This window comes from Tachysurus fulvidraco, chromosome 10 (assembly GCF_022655615.1).
Source record: "Tachysurus fulvidraco isolate hzauxx_2018 chromosome 10, HZAU_PFXX_2.0, whole genome shotgun sequence".
Lineage (NCBI taxonomy): Eukaryota > Metazoa > Chordata > Actinopteri > Siluriformes > Bagridae > Tachysurus > Tachysurus fulvidraco.
Window position 1 is genome coordinate 15,061,235 of NC_062527.1, and position 18,236 is coordinate 15,079,470.

Here is an 18,236-nt window from a genome sequence, read left to right on the forward strand (position 1 = left end):
AGATATCCTAGATGAGGTTCAGAGGCACTATTAAAGGATCCCTCTGTCCTCCGAAACAACATTGCTAACAAGATCTTAGCACACAGTAAAGGACAGATCAGTGAGTACAAATACCCTAGTATATGATGATGGACAAAACTATTATTTTTTTCTGAATATACTGAAAATTTAAACAAGTACTAAGGAAGCCTGTCTTGTGGCTGCTGGGAGTTTGTCAGACTAAACTATTTTTTAGCAGGGAAGTAAAGTTTACATCTGGGTTAGTTGTAAGAGTTGGTCCCAGCGGGAGTGATTTTTTATCACAGATATGAATATTTGTGGGATGAAAGATATTTTAGGCATTTTAGCTGACTGCACAGGACACAGTGAAAAAGCACAAGCAAAATATAGAGCGTTGTAAAGGGCACAGTATGGCACTTTGTTGAAAGAAACTCTCGGCTGAAGTTGCATTATTGCATAAAGGACTTAAAGTGATCGCTTGGCAAAAACAAAACAAAACAAAAAAACACACTAACAACAAAAAAAGCTGCTAACAAGACTAACAATGATAGGAAGCTAGCAGAGCACAAAATCATAGTCATGCATGGAAGCAACATTTAATTGTAGCCAAGTTATCACTTCTTTTTTTTTATTTCTTTCTTTTTTCAGCATCTTAGTTTTCAAAGTCTCTGTCTGGTGTGTGTTCATGCAAGTGTGAAGTCTGTCACTGTAGTCACTGTAGCCATGTTTGAGTGAAAACTTCAGACCCTTGGGGTCTACCACCAGTTGTGACAGGGGTCAGAGAGCGTGTGTGTCTGTGTGTGTGTGTGTGTGTGTGTGTGTGTGTGTGTGTGTGTGTGTGTGTGTGTGTGTGTTTGTGTGCACTGTGGATATTCAGTTCCAAACTGTGTTATTTATTTATAAATTTATTAATAAACAAACAAACAAACAAACAAACAAACAAACAGACAAATAAATAAATAAATAAATAAATAAATAAATAAATAAATAAATAAATACGTATGTATTCAGTGCTATATTTTGTGCATTTACCCCCTTCTCTATTCAGAGTCATGCACACTAGTATGCTTGTTTAATAAAAGAACATTCATATTTAAGACAGTATTATTAAATATTAAAATTGGTTTATACATTTTGAATTTTAATTTCCCACCACAAGAGGGATAATAAAATCAGAAATAGCTGTGCTTGTCTACTTTGTCTCTGATATTAAGTTTCATTGGTTTATGGTTTAATATTACTTGTTAATATTCTCGGGTGTTTTGAGCTCAAAAAAAAAGAGTCAAAAACAGCAATATACAGAAATTGCTAAGCTTTTTATCAGTCTATTAAAGTCTCATTGGTCTCGTATAAACATTGACCTTCTTAATCCTAAGCATGGCTACAGGGAGAAAGCTTGATTTCACCTTTTCACCAAGTGCTGTAATTTCCTCGAAAGCTTTTCCTTTAGATCTAGTCCGAAAGCATTACAAGTCTATCCTTTCACATTCCATGATTAAGGAAATACAAGCACAGCAGGGCTTCAGAGAGAGACCAAGACAAGCGGGGTTATGAAATATAGACTCAAAGAGTTGAGGCAGAATGATTAAGACAGGATAGAAGCACAGGACTATAGAAACCCAGAAAGCGTACACGAGATGTATTCAACCTGAACGTTTATATACGGTGTTTTGACATGAGAAGACAAACGCACCATATGTTTGCCTTTTAAGTGGGTGAAGATGTGAGGAGAAGTTGTTGCTAGGTGACTGAGAAACACAGACCCTGAGCAGGTGCGTGATGGTTGAGTATAGCTAGCATAGTTGTTAGGTATTGTATACAGACACCGTATACTGCGATAACGAGAAGCAGAAACATGTCACAGTTCGGGGTCTCGTTGCTATCAGAGAAAGACAAACAGAAGAATGAACCTTATGTGAACTTCTGCTGTTGTAGTACATCGATCTTAAGATCAGATGTCCTGAGATGCTTTTCTCACTACAGATGTACAAAGCAATTTGATTTGCTCCAGCCTTCTTGTCAGCTAAAAAAGTCTTGCCTTCATCGTCTGTTTTCTCCCATCAAGCTAGTGGAACTGCTGCTCACTTTATGTTGTTGTTTCTCACAACATTCTGTAAAAACTCTATAAGATTTGTGTGTGTGTGTGTGTGTGTGTGTGTGTGTGTGTGTGTGTGTGTGTGTGTGTGTGTGTGTGTGAGAGAGAGAGAGAGAGAGAGAGAGAGAGAGAGAGAGAGAGAGAGAGAGAGAGAGAGAGAGAGAATCTCAGCAGATCAGCAGTTAAAAAATAAAATACTTAAATAACCCTTTTTTTCATGGGGACTGAGATCTGAGATTATTTCCCCATTCTAATATTTAATGTGAATGTGAAAGAACTGAAGTTCTTGACCTGCATCTTAAATATGTATGCGTTATGCTGCTGCCTTTTAATTGGGTGATTGGATAACTGCATGAATAAGCAGGTGTACGGTCCTGCCTGTAGGTTTACAGTCCTGCCTGTAGGTGTACGGCCCTGCCTGTAGGTGTAATGTCCTGCCTGTAGGTGTACGGCCCTGCCTGTAGGTGTAATGTCCTGCCTGTAGGTGTACGGCCCTACCTGTAGGTTTACAGTCCTGCCTGTAGGTGTACGGTCCTGCCTGTAGGTGTAATGTCCTGCCTGCAGGTGTACGGTCCTGCCTGCAGGTGTACGTCCCTGCCTGCAGGTGTAATGTCCTGCCTGTAGGTGTACGGCCCTGCCTGCAGGTGTAATGTCCTGCCTGCAGGTGTACGGTCCTGCCTGCAGGTGTACGGCCCTGCCTGCAGGTGTACGTCCCTGCCTGCAGGTGTAATGTCCTGCCTGTAGGTGTACGGTCCTGCCTGCAGGTGTAATGTCCTGCCTGCAGGTGTACGGCCCTGCCTGCAGGTGTACGGCCCTGCCTGCAGGTGTACGGCCCTGCCTGCAGGTGTAATGTCCTGCCTGCAGGTGTACGGCCCTGCCTGTAGGTGTAATGTCCTGCCTGCAGGTGTACGGCCCTACCTGTAGGTTTACAGTCCTGCCTGTAGGTGTACGGTCCTGCCTGTAGGTGTAATGTCCTGCCTGCAGGTGTACGTCCCTGCCTGCAGGTGTACGGCCCTGCCTGCAGGTGTACGTCCCTGCCTGCAGGTGTAATGTCCTGCCTGTAGGTGTACGGTCCTGCCTGCAGGTGTAATGTCCTGCCTGTAGGTGTACGGCCCTGCCTGTAGGTGTACGACCCTGCCTGCTGGTGTACGGCCCTGCCTGCAGGTGTAATGTCCTGCCTGCAGGTGTACGGCCCTACCTGTAGGTGTAATGTCCTGCCTGCAGGTTTACGGCCCTGCCTGCAGGTGTAAAGATTTGCCTGTAGGTGTACCGCCCTGCCTGCAGGTGTAATGTCCTGCCTGCAGGTGTACGGCCCTGCCTGTAGGTGTACGGCCCTGCCTGCAGGTGTAATGTCCTGCCTGCAGGTGTACGGCCCTGCCTGTAGGTGTACGGCCCTGCCTGCAGGTGTAATGTCCTGCCTGCAGGTGTACGACCCTGCCTGTAGGTGTAATGTCCTGCCTGCAGGTGTATGGCCCTGCCTGTAGGTGTAATGTCCTGCCTGTAGGTGTACGGTCCTGCCTGCAGGTGTAATGTCCTGCCTGTAGGTGTATGGCCCTGCCTACAGGTGTACGGCCCTGCCTATAGGTGTAATGTCCTGCCTGTAGGTGTACGGTCCTGCCTGCAGGTGTAATGTCCTGCCTGCAGGTGTATGGCCCTGCCTACAGGTGTACGGCCCTGCCTGCAGGTGTAATGTCCTGCCTCTAGGTGTACGGTCCTGCCTGCAGGTGTAATGTCCTGCCTGCAGGTGTACGGCCCTGGCTGCAGGTGTAATGTCCTGCCTGTAGGTGTACGGCCCTGCCTGCAGGTGTAATGTCCTGCCTGCAGGTGTACGGCCCTGGCTGCAGGTGTAATGTCCTGCCTGCTGGTGTACGGCCCTGCCTGTAGGTGTAATGTCCTGCCTGCAGGTGTACGGCCCTGGCTGCAGGTGTAATGTCCTGCCTGCAGGTGTACGGCCCTGCCTGTAGGTGTAATGTCCTGCCTGCAGGTGTACGGCCCTGCCTGCAGGTGTAATGTCCTGCCTTCAGGTGTACGGCCCTGCCTGTAGGTGTAATGTCCTGCCTGCAGGTGTACGGCCCTGCCTGCAGGTGTAATGTCCTGCCTGCAGGTGTAAAGATCTGCCTACAGGTGTACGGCCCCGCCTGTAGGTGTACGGCCCTGCCTGCAGGTGTATGGCCCTGCCTGGAGGTGTAATGTCCTGCCTGTAGGTGTACGGCCCTGCCTGCAGGTGTACGGTCCTGCCTGCAGGTGTAATGTCCTGCCTGTAGGTGTAATGTCCTGCCTGTAGGTGTACGGCCCTGCCTGCAGGTGTACGGTCCTGCCTGCAGGTGTAATGTCCTGCCTGTAGGTGTAATGTCCTGCCTGCAGGTGTACGGCCCTGCCTGTAGGTGTAATGTCCTGCCTGCAGGTGTACGGCCCTACCTGTAGGTTTACAGTCCTGCCTGTAGGTGTACGGTCCTGCCTGTAGGTGTAATGTCCTGCCTGCAGGTGTACGGTCCTGCCTGCAGGTGTACGGTCCTGCCTGCAGGTGTACGGCCCTGCCTGCAGGTGTACGTCCCTGCCTGCAGGTGTAATGTCCTGCCTGTAGGTGTACGGTCCTGCCTGCAGGTGTAATGTCCTGCCTGTAGGTGTACGGCCCTGCCTGTAGGTGTACGACCCTGCCTGCTGGTGTACGGCCCTGCCTGCAGGTGTAATGTCCTGCCTGCAGGTGTACGGCCCTACCTGTAGGTGTAATGTCCTGCCTGCAGGTTTACGGCCCTGCCTGCAGGTGTAAAGATTTGCCTGTAGGTGTACCGCCCTGCCTGCAGGTGTAATGTCCTGCCTGCAGGTGTACGGCCCTGCCTGTAGGTGTACGGCCCTGCCTGCAGGTGTAATGTCCTGCCTGCAGGTGTACGGCCCTGCCTGTAGGTGTACGGCCCTGCCTGCAGGTGTAATGTCCTGCCTGCAGGTGTACGACCCTGCCTGTAGGTGTAATGTCCTGCCTGCAGGTGTATGGCCCTGCCTGTAGGTGTAATGTCCTGCCTGTAGGTGTACGGTCCTGCCTGCAGGTGTAATGTCCTGCCTGTAGGTGTATGGCCCTGCCTACAGGTGCACGGCCCTGCCTATAGGTGTAATGTCCTGCCTGTAGGTGTACGGTCCTGCCTGCAGGTGTAATGTCCTGCCTGCAGGTGTATGGCCCTGCCTACAGGTGTACGGCCCTGCCTGCAGGTGTAATGTCCTGCCTCTAGGTGTACGGTCCTGCCTGCAGGTGTAATGTCCTGCCTGCAGGTGTACGGCCCTGGCTGCAGGTGTAATGTCCTGCCTGTAGGTGTACGGCCCTGCCTGCAGGTGTAATGTCCTGCCTGCAGGTGTACGGCCCTGGCTGCAGGTGTAATGTCCTGCCTGCTGGTGTACGGCCCTGCCTGTAGGTGTAATGTCCTGCCTGCAGGTGTACGGCCCTGGCTGCAGGTGTAATGTCCTGCCTGCAGGTGTACGGCCCTGCCTGTAGGTGTAATGTCCTGCCTGCAGGTGTACGGCCCTGCCTGCAGGTGTAATGTCCTGCCTTCAGGTGTACGGCCCTGCCTGTAGGTGTAATGTCCTGCCTGCAGGTGTACGGCCCTGCCTGCAGGTGTAATGTCCTGCCTGCAGGTGTAAAGATCTGCCTACAGGTGTACGGCCCCGCCTGTAGGTGTACGGCCCTGCCTGCAGGTGTATGGCCCTGCCTGGAGGTGTAATGTCCTGCCTGTAGGTGTACGGCCCTGCCTGCAGGTGTACGGTCCTGCCTGCAGGTGTAATGTCCTGCCTGTAGGTGTAATGTCCTGCCTGTAGGTGTACGGCCCTGCCTGCAGGTGTACGGTCCTGCCTGCAGGTGTAATGTCCTGCCTGTAGGTGTAATGTCCTGCCTGTAGGTGTACGGCCCTGCCTGCAGGTGTAATGTCCTGCCTGTAGGTGTAATGTCCTGCCTGTAGGTGTACGGCCCTGCCTGCAGGTGTAATGTCCTGCCTGTAGGTGTAATGTCCTGCCTGTAGGTGTACGGCCCTGCCTGCAGGTGTAATGTCCTGCCTGTAGGTGTAATGTCCTGCCTGTAGGTGTACGGCCCTGCCTGCAGGTGTAATGTCCTGCCTGTAGGTGTAATGTCCTGCCTGTAGGTGTACGGTCACATTTCACACAGCTCATAATTTACCTGGGGTTAGCTATTAATCCTGGCTATTCATAATTTGACGTTTTTCACTATACCTTCTATAACACTATAACATTCTTATTTGCATATTTTGCCTTCAACAACCATGATTGGGTAAATCTTTAAAATGACAAGTGTGAATTCTTCCTCAGCTTGCCGTTATACAGTATACGAGGCTTTGAACGACGATAACCAGGTTACAATTTTGGCCACTTCGCTTCATTTCACTTCCCCCCAGCAATGGAATTTTTTTGGAATTCACAATACACAGTGATGTGTATTGGATCTAACTACTCTTGTCTGGTAACAATACATTACTCAAACTTATCAGAAAAACGTTGCCCCTTGGGCCTGTGTGCAAAATATTGTGGACACACCACCATCTGAACATATGAATAGACTTATCATTTTCAATTCGAATTCGGTTTTAAAGTAAAAGCCACTATGGGCACAGAAGTGAAATGTGAAAAAAAAAAATTAAAAATAAAAAATTAATTGTTTTCCAGACAGAAAACTGTGCCTTTGTATAAACACTTGAATTCAAAGCAGCACTGCCAGATACTTCCTGACTCTTTTCTCACTCATCACATATTCACCTAAAAGCTGAACTAGAACATCAAGTACTGTAGGGAGGGATGAGGAAAAGCTGAAACAACACACTTTCATCCTTTGAAGTTGGTAGAATTTTGGAGTTATTTCTGTCATTCTCTGTTTAATAATGCCCTTGTTGATCATGAAAAAATGCTTTAAACGCTAAATGCGTATGGGATCATTTTGTCAATCTCAGTGATTCATCTCTGTGATTCGTTTGTGAGTTCAGTGAACTGTGTAGATAATTATAGTATTAAAAACAAGACTTAACGAAACTTTTCTCCTTTTTGACTTAGAAACACAAATTCACTTCTGACAGAATGTATTTTTTGTGAGTGTGAATTGAGTATAAAAATCTTAGTAACAGGTTAAGAGAAAAACTTTCCCAGATGATGACTTCTTGTCTGTTGCCAATTAAAAAAAACATCTGAGGTACTCATGGAATATTTTGGAATATTTTAGTCTGTAAATAATGATGCATTTAGATTATTTGACTTTTGTTCTTTTTTGAGATGTATTGTGGGTTTATTGTGTAGTCCTCTTGTGTCGTGGTTGTTGTGACACCAAAGTCTCTTTATCTATTAATAAGTCTTCTCTAGCTCAATTCTCAGATTGTTTTCCAGATTCCCCAGCTTCCTCCCACTGTCCCAAAAACATGCCACAAGGAGAGCTGGATTTCCCCTATGTGTGAATGAGTGTGTGTTTGTGCTTGGTGAGGTACTACAATCCTACCACAGATGTATTCCTGTCTTGCTCTGTTTCCACCGTGTCTTTATGACTTGGGCGAAGCAGTTACTGAAGATGAATGAATGAAAGAATAAACATTGACATTGTCACTAGCTAGTTCTCCTGTAACACAGAAGGTATCAGTCTGGGAATACATTCAGTTTAGTTTTATTTTATTAGTATAGCTCTCTTTTTTTACAGTAGATATTGTTACAAATCAGCTTTTATAGCTTTTTACATTTTTTTTTTTTTTCCAAATTTCAATATAAGTTTATATCTGTATGAGTGCTTCAGAGCAACAGGGGCTTGGAAAATCTCTCTGAGATATGGAACAAACTTTTAGAGAAACATGGAATCATGGAATTAGATGTTTTTAGAGTGTCTCTGGATAGTGAGATTATAAATCAGGGCCCGTATTCATCATTTAATAATGATATTGAGTTAATAAGATGCTAGAGATTAGATCATATTGGAGACACAGAGCAGTGATATAATTTGATATAATTTGATATAATTTGCCGCTATGACATTTCTGCTCAGTGTCCGAGATGTTTATATTCATATTTACATTAAATTTCTTACATTTGTAACATTGAGATGTTAGCACATTTCTAATATGTTTGGTCACAAACATCCCTACATGATATAGTCTTAAATATTTTAACAAAGTTAAGGGTTATAATAGACCAGATATATAAAAAGTGCTGCTTTTATTTTATTTATTAGACAACCAATCACAGTCTTCAAAAGGAGGTGTCGTACCTAGTAACAGGTTAAGCCCCGCCTCCTCTTTAAGATAAAAAGCGTTGTATTTTTCTTGCTCAGAGTCGCTCTGAGATCGGTCCTGTATCACTCTTAAGATATGATTCCTAGTTAGAAGTTTTGAAGCTAAATTATGAGCTTTTTGAGATCATTCTTAGAACATTTATGAATATAGGCCCAGATGTTTTCTACAACATGTCAGAAATTCAAGTGTTCAAAGGATATTCAGTATGATAGTAATGTAAATGAGTCCTGGGATGAGCACAAGGAAGTCTTTATGATTTAAAGCAGGTACAAATATACAGTATCAGGGAGACTGAGATCAGGGCCAGAGATCAGGGCCAGAGATCAGGGCCAGAGATCAGGGCCAGAGATCAGGGACAGAGTTCAGAAACACTTTCTTGCTTTATCGATGTGACACCTCACATAAGATCACGTGAGATATCAGTCTCAGTTGTAACTGTGAGTAGAAAAATTAGCCTAGAAAGTGTGAATGCAGGAGTCAAAAACATCACAGTAATGCGTTTATTTTTAATGATAATCAGTCACACATTAGTAATGATCTGCTTTCTGTCCCTCCTCATAGAGACAAGTGTGTTTGCTCTAGACATGAAAGTGCTAATGGAAACAGGAGCTCACATTTTTGTAGAGAGTGAGAGAGAGGATGTTTCCTCCTTTTTTTTATCTTATTGGAAAAAGGAGGAAGCAGAAAATCCAATCACTGTTCACTGTGATGGTGTACTGAGTTGTGAGAAACAGCTGTGTGCGTGCGTGTGTGTGTGTGTGTGTGTGTGGTGTGTGTGTGTGTGTGAGAGAGAGAGAGAGAGAGAGAGAGAGAGAGAGAGAGAGAGAGAGAGAGAGAGAGAGAGAGAGAGAGAGAAAGCGATGGAGATTGTGGATAATCACAGTTTAATGGTTCATAATGTCAGTGTTGATAATGGGGCTCTTATCAAACGTTTCACACTTTTGTAGAAAATCGAAAGTGCACAAATGTGAATTTGTTAAAAGCTTGCAGCACTTCATAGGAAATCGAACAACCTTGGCAATTCTAGTGAAGTGTGCATGTGATCATCGTGCCAGTCCTGAACATCGCCACATTCTCTGCTGATGAGCAGCATTAAGTTGCTCTGTTATCATTAAGTCAATCGGGGCTAATGCCAGGAACCTGTGTGTGTGTGTGTGTGAGAGAGTGAAATAGGAAAAAAGGGCTGGAGAGAGAGAGAGAGAGAGAGAGAGAGAGAGAGAGAGAGAGAGAGAGAGAGAGAGAGAGAGAGAGAGAGAGAGAGAGAGAGAGAGAGAGAGAGAGAGAGAGAGATGTGGTTTAACCAACATCTATATTTCCAGGTTGAAGTGACACAAATCTGATTTTCTGACTTGATGTTACAGAGGAATGTGTGAGCACAAAAATCTGAACTTTTCAAATCAGGCCTAATCCAGACATTATGTGATATGAATGAGAATGCAGGAGAGCAGAGATAATATTCAGTGGCAGGATGAAGAAATTAGTGATTTAGCTCATATTTGCAGGATCTATTCAAACAATACGAGAAGGAACCTCCTGCAAAACAATGAAAATATCGATTGGTGTATGGACAGCATTCTGGGGGATTGGCCTAATATTATTAATGACAGATATGAGTCATTTGATGTTATGAATGAACTATGAAAATAGAAGAATCTGATCTGAGCAAATGTGCAAATAGCCTTAACTTCTCTTCTCTCAGCCTGTGCACTTTTATCTCCACACACAGAATTAATCAATTCGGTAACAATACTAAACACTGTAGGCGTGTGTGTGTGTGTAAGCGTATGAATGTGTGTGTGTCATTGGTGGTCTCACACACACATACACGCACAAGGTAAAAATTAAACATTTTTTTTTTTTCAGTATTCAAGATTACAATTTCTTGGCCATGATTTAAATGTTACCATATTAGCTGCTTTGTACAAAGATGTTATTTTATGAGTCTTATCCCTTTCTTCGAAGTATGTACTGAGACGACACAATGGATCGGATCTCACATGGATCATGAGGTTTTACACAAAGCTGTAGATTCTGCGTCAGCTCAGTGCTGAAAAAGAGGGTTATCTGTCTAAGATTGTGTCTAAAATGTTAGAGTTTACTTTGCACTCAAGTTTTTCATGATATCAAAATAAGCCCAAAATTGTCTTAGATTTTTGGACCCCACTGTATAGGATATATACTAGATAAGTGATGCACTGATAATTCTGACAATGCTTTCTGTTTTGCAATTAATAACAAGAGCTTCTCTCTCTCTCTCTCTCTCTCTCTCTCTCTCTCTCTCTCTCTCTCTCTCTCTCTCTCTCTCTCTCTGCTGGCATGTACAGGAGGTTGAGGTAAGTCATTTAAAAGTCATTTAATTACTAAAGCACCTTTTGTGATTGATTTTGTATAGTTATGTTTTTCCTGTTTCCCTTTTTTCGGTTTCTGTTTTTTTCTCTTTTGTGTACCCCACAATCTCTCCCACTCTCATTTACATTCCCTCCAGCTTACTTTTTCATTCATGCCCTCACATTTTTCATGCACTGTCGTTGTCTCTATGTCTGTGCCACTTTCTCATTTAAACACAACCTGATCTCACAAAATATGTATAGAAACTCTCGGTATATAAACACTGTTTAATTCATTCATTTGTTATTTTCCTTCCTTCCTTCCTTCCTTCCTTCCTTCCTTCCTTCCTTTTTACACCTTCTGTCGTCTGAAACCTTAAACCAGTAGTTCCTTTTATTCTTCATGGTGCACAACATCCCATTCCATGATAGGAATAATGGCTGCTATTGTGAACCAGCACTTTTAATGTTGACTGTAATGAAGACAGAACTGACCAGCACTGCATCTTCTCTCGTTAGAGTAAATCCAGGAACCAAAGCTGTGATTTAGTGCTCAGTGCTACTTTTAAAGCTGCCATTGTTGTTCTATCATTATAATAATGAATAATGAATTGTGTGCTTTCCAGTTTTCACTGAGGCCTGTGGGAATAAAACACCGAACTCGGTTATTATTAATTTAAAGCAGTTAAGCTTTGGTGAGAACAAACCTGAGCAAGCAGTTTTTGTAGGTCTTTTGTCATCTGTTATGCCAAAGTGTGTGTGTGTGTGTGTGTGTGTGTGTGTGTGTGTGTGTGTGTGTGTGTGTGTGTGTGTGTGTGTGTGGTGTGTGTGTGCGTGTGTGTGTGCGCGTGCGTGTGCGTGTGTGTGTGAGCGTGTGTGCGTGTGAGCGTGTGTGTGTGCGTGTGTGTGTGCGTGCGGAGTGTGTGTATGCGTGTGTGTGTATGTAAAAAAGAGAAAACCAGGGGGAGATCCATTTTAGTGGTTTTATCACTAGCCTATTATTATTATTATTATTATTATTATTAGTAGTAGTAGTAGTAGTAGTAGTAGTATGATGATGATGATGATGATGCACAGACAAAATATCGAAATATAAAGCTTTTGCTGTTAAGCATGCAAGAATAAAAAAAAAATAAAAAATACTTTTCCATTTAAACTAAGCTTTATTCTTATAAAACCAGTAAGAGATCCAATTCTGTATGTGGACGTGCTTCTTTCTGAAACAGGAAGTCAGTATAAGACCAACAATTGCTTTATTAAGATATCCCTTTGAAATCTAATCAAACTTGACAGTATCTTAGTAAACTAGTTGAATACTGAAAATCATGGAAGAGGTAAGCGATAAACTTTTACTCACTGCTGGAGAAACCTCAGCGATGGAATCACATTCTCACTGAATCTGAGGAAGAAACATCTTCCACTGTTGAGCCCCAAATTGGTAAAACTTCCCCCAGAATTTCCTTCCTTAGAACCACAACCTTTTTTGTAACCTAGCTAAAGGACGGTGAGCAGAATCGTGAGTCAATGATGAAGCAATGAAACATGTTTGTTGCTCATAAGTTACTACTGTAAACACAATCTGCCTCCATGACAGAACACATATGGTTCTGGAGAGCATTTAATTGGACAGTTGTTAAGAATTACACAAATATAAATCATCAAAAAAAGGCCTTTCCACACACGTGATTAAATGTAAATTTGATCAAAAAAATTAGGTATGAAAAATCTCTCAAACACCAATTCTGCACGCCACCATCTTCTCAAAGGATCTGTGATGTCAAGGTCCAGTGCATTATATAACTATTCACTCCACTTGAATTCTTTCACATTTTGTAGCGTTGAAACCGAAGTCAACTTTTAATGAATGTACCATATCAATGGACATGAATTAATAGAAAATCATTTAAAAGAGGGAAGAAATCTGTTTCTACAAAGTATTGACATAAAGAGTGAATATTAATAGAAAAAAATCTTTGTTCATTTAAATTCACCTTCAAATGCTAGATGTGGTTTCAATCAAATAGGAAAAATAAGTCCAGTAAACTACAGAATGTGGAAAGGTTTAAGGGAGGTGAATCATGGTTAGAAATAGAGAGAGAGAGTGCGAGAGAGAGTGCGAGAGAGAGAGAGAGAGAGAGAGAGAGAGAGAGAGAGAGAGAGAGAGAGAGAGAGAGAGAGAGAGAGAGAGAGAGCGAGAGAGAGACAGAGAGAGAGAGATAGAGAGAGAGAGAGAGCGAGAGAGAGAGAGAGAGAGAGAGAGAGAGAGAGAGAGAGAGAGAGAGACAGACAGAGAGAGAGAGAGAGAGAGCGAGAGGTGAAGGGCATTCACAGGGCCTGAGGATCGAAAGGCTGTTTAGTTGAAAAAATGATTTGCAAGTTCTATAACAGTGATTCAGAGATGTCCTATTTTTACCCACAATTCACTGTCACTCTCGGCTGTAAACCGGTGGTCAGCCGTGGCCTAGTTTATTTTGGTAAGACGTAACCTTGATTCAGACGCAACATGACTTCGCCTGCTTATTCTGTGTTTTCTCTTTCTTTTGTCTAGTTACACTTTTCCAAAATCTCTCACACAGGCACACACTCATTTCTAGCATATTCACATGTTTACCTCGTTACGTAGCATTTATTGACATTTCATGTGTGTGTTTATTGCCATGACAACCCCCCATTAAATCCCCCATTTTGTAATGAGGCACTTGTAGTAGTTTATTGAAACAGACAATCTAAAACAGTAGGCAACGCAGGGTTAAGAAAAACAGGCAGAAACATCCATTAACCAGAAGAAATGACTGCGGGGCAAACAAACCACAAACACAATCTAACTAGTTAGAACAAGCAGCAAAGACAGCAAAGATAAAACACAGAATAGCGATCTGAAACAACGAATAAGGCTGATACACAGGAACGAGTCACTGGCAATACTTCACATCGTAGTATGGCATGCACATGGCATAAATGTCCCTAATGTCCCGTTTTTCCATGTGTCTTGGAAGTATTCAGTATTCTAGCAAGGGTTCCCTCTGCTGGCTCGGAGGGGAAGTAGTGGGTGACACTGTAAAACATTTTATCTGATTGGAAATTCACAATTTTCAATTTATGACAAAGATAAAATAAATATTTAAATATAAATGCTTGGGGTAACTGATGCCAGGGGACAGAATGGCACCAAACTGCCCTGAGGAAAAAGAGGAATTTTGGTCCAAGATGGCTGCTATGTACTGTATTCAATATCTTATGACTGCTTAGTCATGTTTATAGATTACATATACATTAGACAAACCTTTTTACGAGTACAGTGGTGTTGTGTTCCATTTGCAGAGCGGAAATTATAGACAATATATCAGTATAACTTAATTAATTATTTTATTTCCCCAAGTCTGATATAAACTGATTCACGACTCTGTTGGCGTGAGATGTTTTTACCTCTGTTGATAACCTTTCACCGAATTTTAGTGGGTGAAGATAACACTTTCAAATTTTAGATTATTATGAACAAGCACATGGGGCATCTCTGAGAGAAGACATGGGTTTGATAACAAAACATTTTGTTTTATTGAAGCTTTTCTAAAAATGCATTGCCCATAGCAGGCTGAGTAAAAAGAGAAATGTTAATGAAAACCTACAAATACCTAAAACCTGAGCGTCTAATTTTATATGAGGTTTTAATCACCAGTGCAGAGTGTGACATGACAAAGACATTCAATGCTGAACATGGACACAACAAAACAGGGCGTTGTGTGTTGGGTGAGACCAGCTTCCTTTATTTACACCTTAACCTTCATATCTTCAGTGAAAAAAATAAAAAATAAATAAAATAAAACAGGAAATGCACTCAGTTGTAAGTGGAAGCACTCTTGCTCTGATACATATATTACTACCCAGGTAAAAAGGGCAGTTAATGAATACTGGCTTTAATCCTAATAATGCTGATGGCTCAAAAATTAATTGCTTCTAAATGAAGACCATTTTGAAATGCCCTGGATGTGCCTTCATGTGTGTGTGTGTGTGTGTGTGTGTGTGTGTGTGTGTGCGTGTGTGCGTGTGTGTGTGTGTGTGTGTGTGTGTGTGTGTGTGTGTGTGTGTGGTGTACTTTGGCAAGAAGAGAAATGAACCAGGACTTGAAAAGGTTGATGTTTCTAATCAAAGATCTTGTGAAATTTCTTAGAAAGGTCAGTTTTATAGCTTTATAGCTATTTCATTAAAATTGTTGTGATTTCTGATCTGGATGCCGGTGGAGTAAACTTGGCCTTGCTCTCTGGGTGTGAGAAGTGACATGATCTCTCTCTGCTGTCAATCACAGTGACACAAACTCATCATTATCATCCTTGAACTCGTGTATGTAGAAGAAGCTAGATATCGCTTTCCTCAGAGTGTGATTCACTGCCCTGTGATATTCTCCATACATTTCCCTCAGGGGGTAAATGGTTCAGGCAACAGGGTTGAATACATTTTGTAGGAGCTAAAATGTACATGTTTTAAGACCTAAAAAAGATGACACATAGTTAGTGATGTTTCATGCATGAGATATTTACAGCATTCGTTTTGTGAGTTAAAAAAAACATACATTAAAGGCAGGGTCTCTGATTTTTGAAAGCCAATGTTGACATATAAAATCACCAAAACAAACATGCCCCTAACCTAAATGGGTCCCACCCCTGTATTGGTAGCTCCGCCCACACAACTAATGGAATGAAATGTGTCTTTATCATAGCTGAAGGGAAGAACAATACGATTGCAGATAAACAAACAAGCAAAAATGACACACAAGCATAATCATGCAAAGTACGGCATATATTAGTTCTGTGTAACAAAGCAAAACTAACTTTACTCACCTACCGAGAAGGAAAAAAGCGCCTCGACGTCTTAAGTAAAGCCGGTTGTAGCTGCCTCTCTACATTACTATAACAGAAAAGAGGTGTTATTTGTGTAGTAACAGCGTTTAACTCAGGAGTTATAGCGGGACTATATTGACTCGGGAAACTCCAATCTGAGAATATGCGGCCAACTTCCTGCTCCTTCAGGTCACTCCAGCGCTGGAAAGCTGATCCTATATTAACACGTCCTACTTCTTGCCTTATCATAAGCCTTTCTTCGCTTTCTTTCTTTGTTTTTATCCTCCATGTCAATTATAAAACCGCTTTCTGCTAATGTCACACATGCGCACTGAACATACTCTCCGCCGCATATTGACAAGCCCTGCCCTTTATGCTCATTGGCTACAAGTTTGTTTTAATTTCTGTTTAGTTTTCGGCCCGACTCAGTTTTCTGAAGCATTTCTCAAAAATCGGAAACCCTACCTTTGTAGATTTTATCTCAAACTGTCATGTATTGCTTCTTCGCTATATCATGCGCTTCCATGTTCTTGTGTTTATTATTTGTTTTCCTGGACACGCGTATTGTTATTTTAGTTCATGTTCATATTTTAGATGCAATGACAATAAAGCTATCTATCTATCTATCTATCTATCTATCTATCTATCTATCTATCTATCTATCTATCTATCTATCTATCTGTCTGTCTGTCTGTCTGTCTGTCTGTCTGTCTGTCTGTCTGTCTGTCTGTCTGTCTGTCTGTCTGTTCTGTCTCCTCCCCTGTATTGACTCTGGATATCTCCCTCATGTATCCTGCTTGCTTTCACCTATTTCCTCTTCTCTTTATCAGTTTGTGTATTGAAACCCTTTTGTTTCTGCCTTTAAATAACTTGTGTGTTTTATCATCTGATTCTATTGAGGTTCTGTTTTGTTATTTCTTTTCTTGATCACTTCTTTACCTTGTACTACGTAACATTGTTCCTGGGCCATAAATTACCCATGCTATCATTAATTCATTAATTATATATATACAAAGCCTTCATTAGCTTTCTTAAGTTTTAGAAAATATTATATATATTTGTCAAATATGTTATATATTGGCATAAATAAAACTGAATACAGCTGATGAAGCCTTCATATTTATAACACATTTCTAGGAACTCAATTCACATGAAGACAGACATCCAGACACACACACAGTGTTTATATGTACAGTATGTATGTTTCATAATCCTAACATGTGACCAAGGAGATTTCTTTTCATCACTGATGGAGGACTTATTTTATCTTCTTATAGGATGATTACTTCAGGACCTGGAGCCCAAGCAAAGCACAAGAGAAAGGTATGAGAACTGTGTCTGTGTGTCACTGTGTCAGTTCTTGCTGCCTGACTCCATAAGCCTTCTTTCACTCGTCTCTCCTGGTTTGGTTTCCCATTTCCCAGATAAATCATACAGAAAATCCTCCAGTCACACAGGGGGAATCTCCATTTTATAAGTTATTGATCTCAGTCTGCTGCACATCGGACCAATCGATAAAAAGAGATGATGGGATAAAGATGTATTTGAGTGATTTTTTTTCTACGTTAAATCTGTGAGAATGTATCTTCTTATATCCATTTACATAATTACATTTACACTACTGTCTTCTTTACAAGGGAGAATGCTATTAAAACCTGTTTTCGTATATGAAACACACACAGACACACAGCCTTAATTGTCTGCAATGGATCAGTTTAGTTTCACTTATAGAGAAATGCTAATTGAATTAGCCATGGCAATTTGATAAACACAACGTTCATAAGTTTTACTACACCTTGGAAAGGTTAGTGTGTGTGTTAGAAAGTAAAGGGAACACTTTATTGAAAAGTCTAGAGAGAAAGAAAGAGTAAGCTAAGAGACATTGACACGCAGGTAGACAGGTGAATAGAAAGGTACATCTCTCTTGATAATGACGATCAAAGAAAGCCAAACTGTACAATAAGCTGTGTTACAGCTTAGAACTTTCACACTCTCACACTCAGATCTCATACCAGCTGCCCTGAATAACAAACACAGCTTCGGCACTCGACCCTACTGTTTTTGCCGCACTGATGCTATTTTTATTTGCTGTCTGCCTACATATAAAATAGTTTAAATTGGCACAATGTAGCTTAAAGAAGTGGAGCTCAGATAAAACATGGGTCAAGCTGTGTATGTATATTTGTGTAATATGTTGTTCTGGGAATATATAGTCATATATAACGTTGATGAAACAAAACAAACTGAAAAGAGGCAAAACAAAAAAAAAAGGTTGTGTGCTATTATAGGAACGTAATCAACAACATTGTGATGTGATTTGACCTGAGATAAAGCAGTTATGTACCTGTACTATGCAATGACAATAAAGCTCTATCTATCTATCTATCTATCTATCTATCTATCTATCTATCTATCTATCTATCTATCTATCTATCTATCTATCTATCTATCTATCTATCTATCTATCTATCTATCTACAGTATCTAATCATAGCGACTCTAGGCAGTTGTATAATGTATATTATGGACATGAAGGTGTAGATCTTTGTGTGATTTTTTCCAAGTGGAATTGTACAAATGCATTCTGACATTTCATTTCTGTTCGAACACTCTGAGATTACTTGTCTCGCTAAAACATACCTTGGGCACTAAATGTTGCCTAGAGTAGGCTGGATATAATGCAATAACATGCCTCTACAAATCTTTTCAATAGCAACATG

At 41.9% G+C, this 18,236-nt stretch overlaps 1 protein-coding gene across 2 annotated transcripts in view; it reads left to right on the forward strand.

Moving 5' to 3' along the window:
• spock1 (SPARC (osteonectin), cwcv and kazal like domains proteoglycan 1) overlaps positions 1-18,236 on the forward strand; it is a 190,673-nt gene that overhangs the window by 77,945 nt on the left and 94,492 nt on the right. For both annotated transcript variants that reach the window (XM_047820075.1, XM_027165257.2), the window contains exons 3-4: positions 10,680-10,688; positions 16,795-16,840. In XM_047820075.1, the coding sequence (XP_047676031.1) occupies positions 10,680-10,688; positions 16,795-16,840 (55 nt within the window). The remainder of the gene's footprint in view (positions 1-10,679; positions 10,689-16,794; positions 16,841-18,236) is intronic.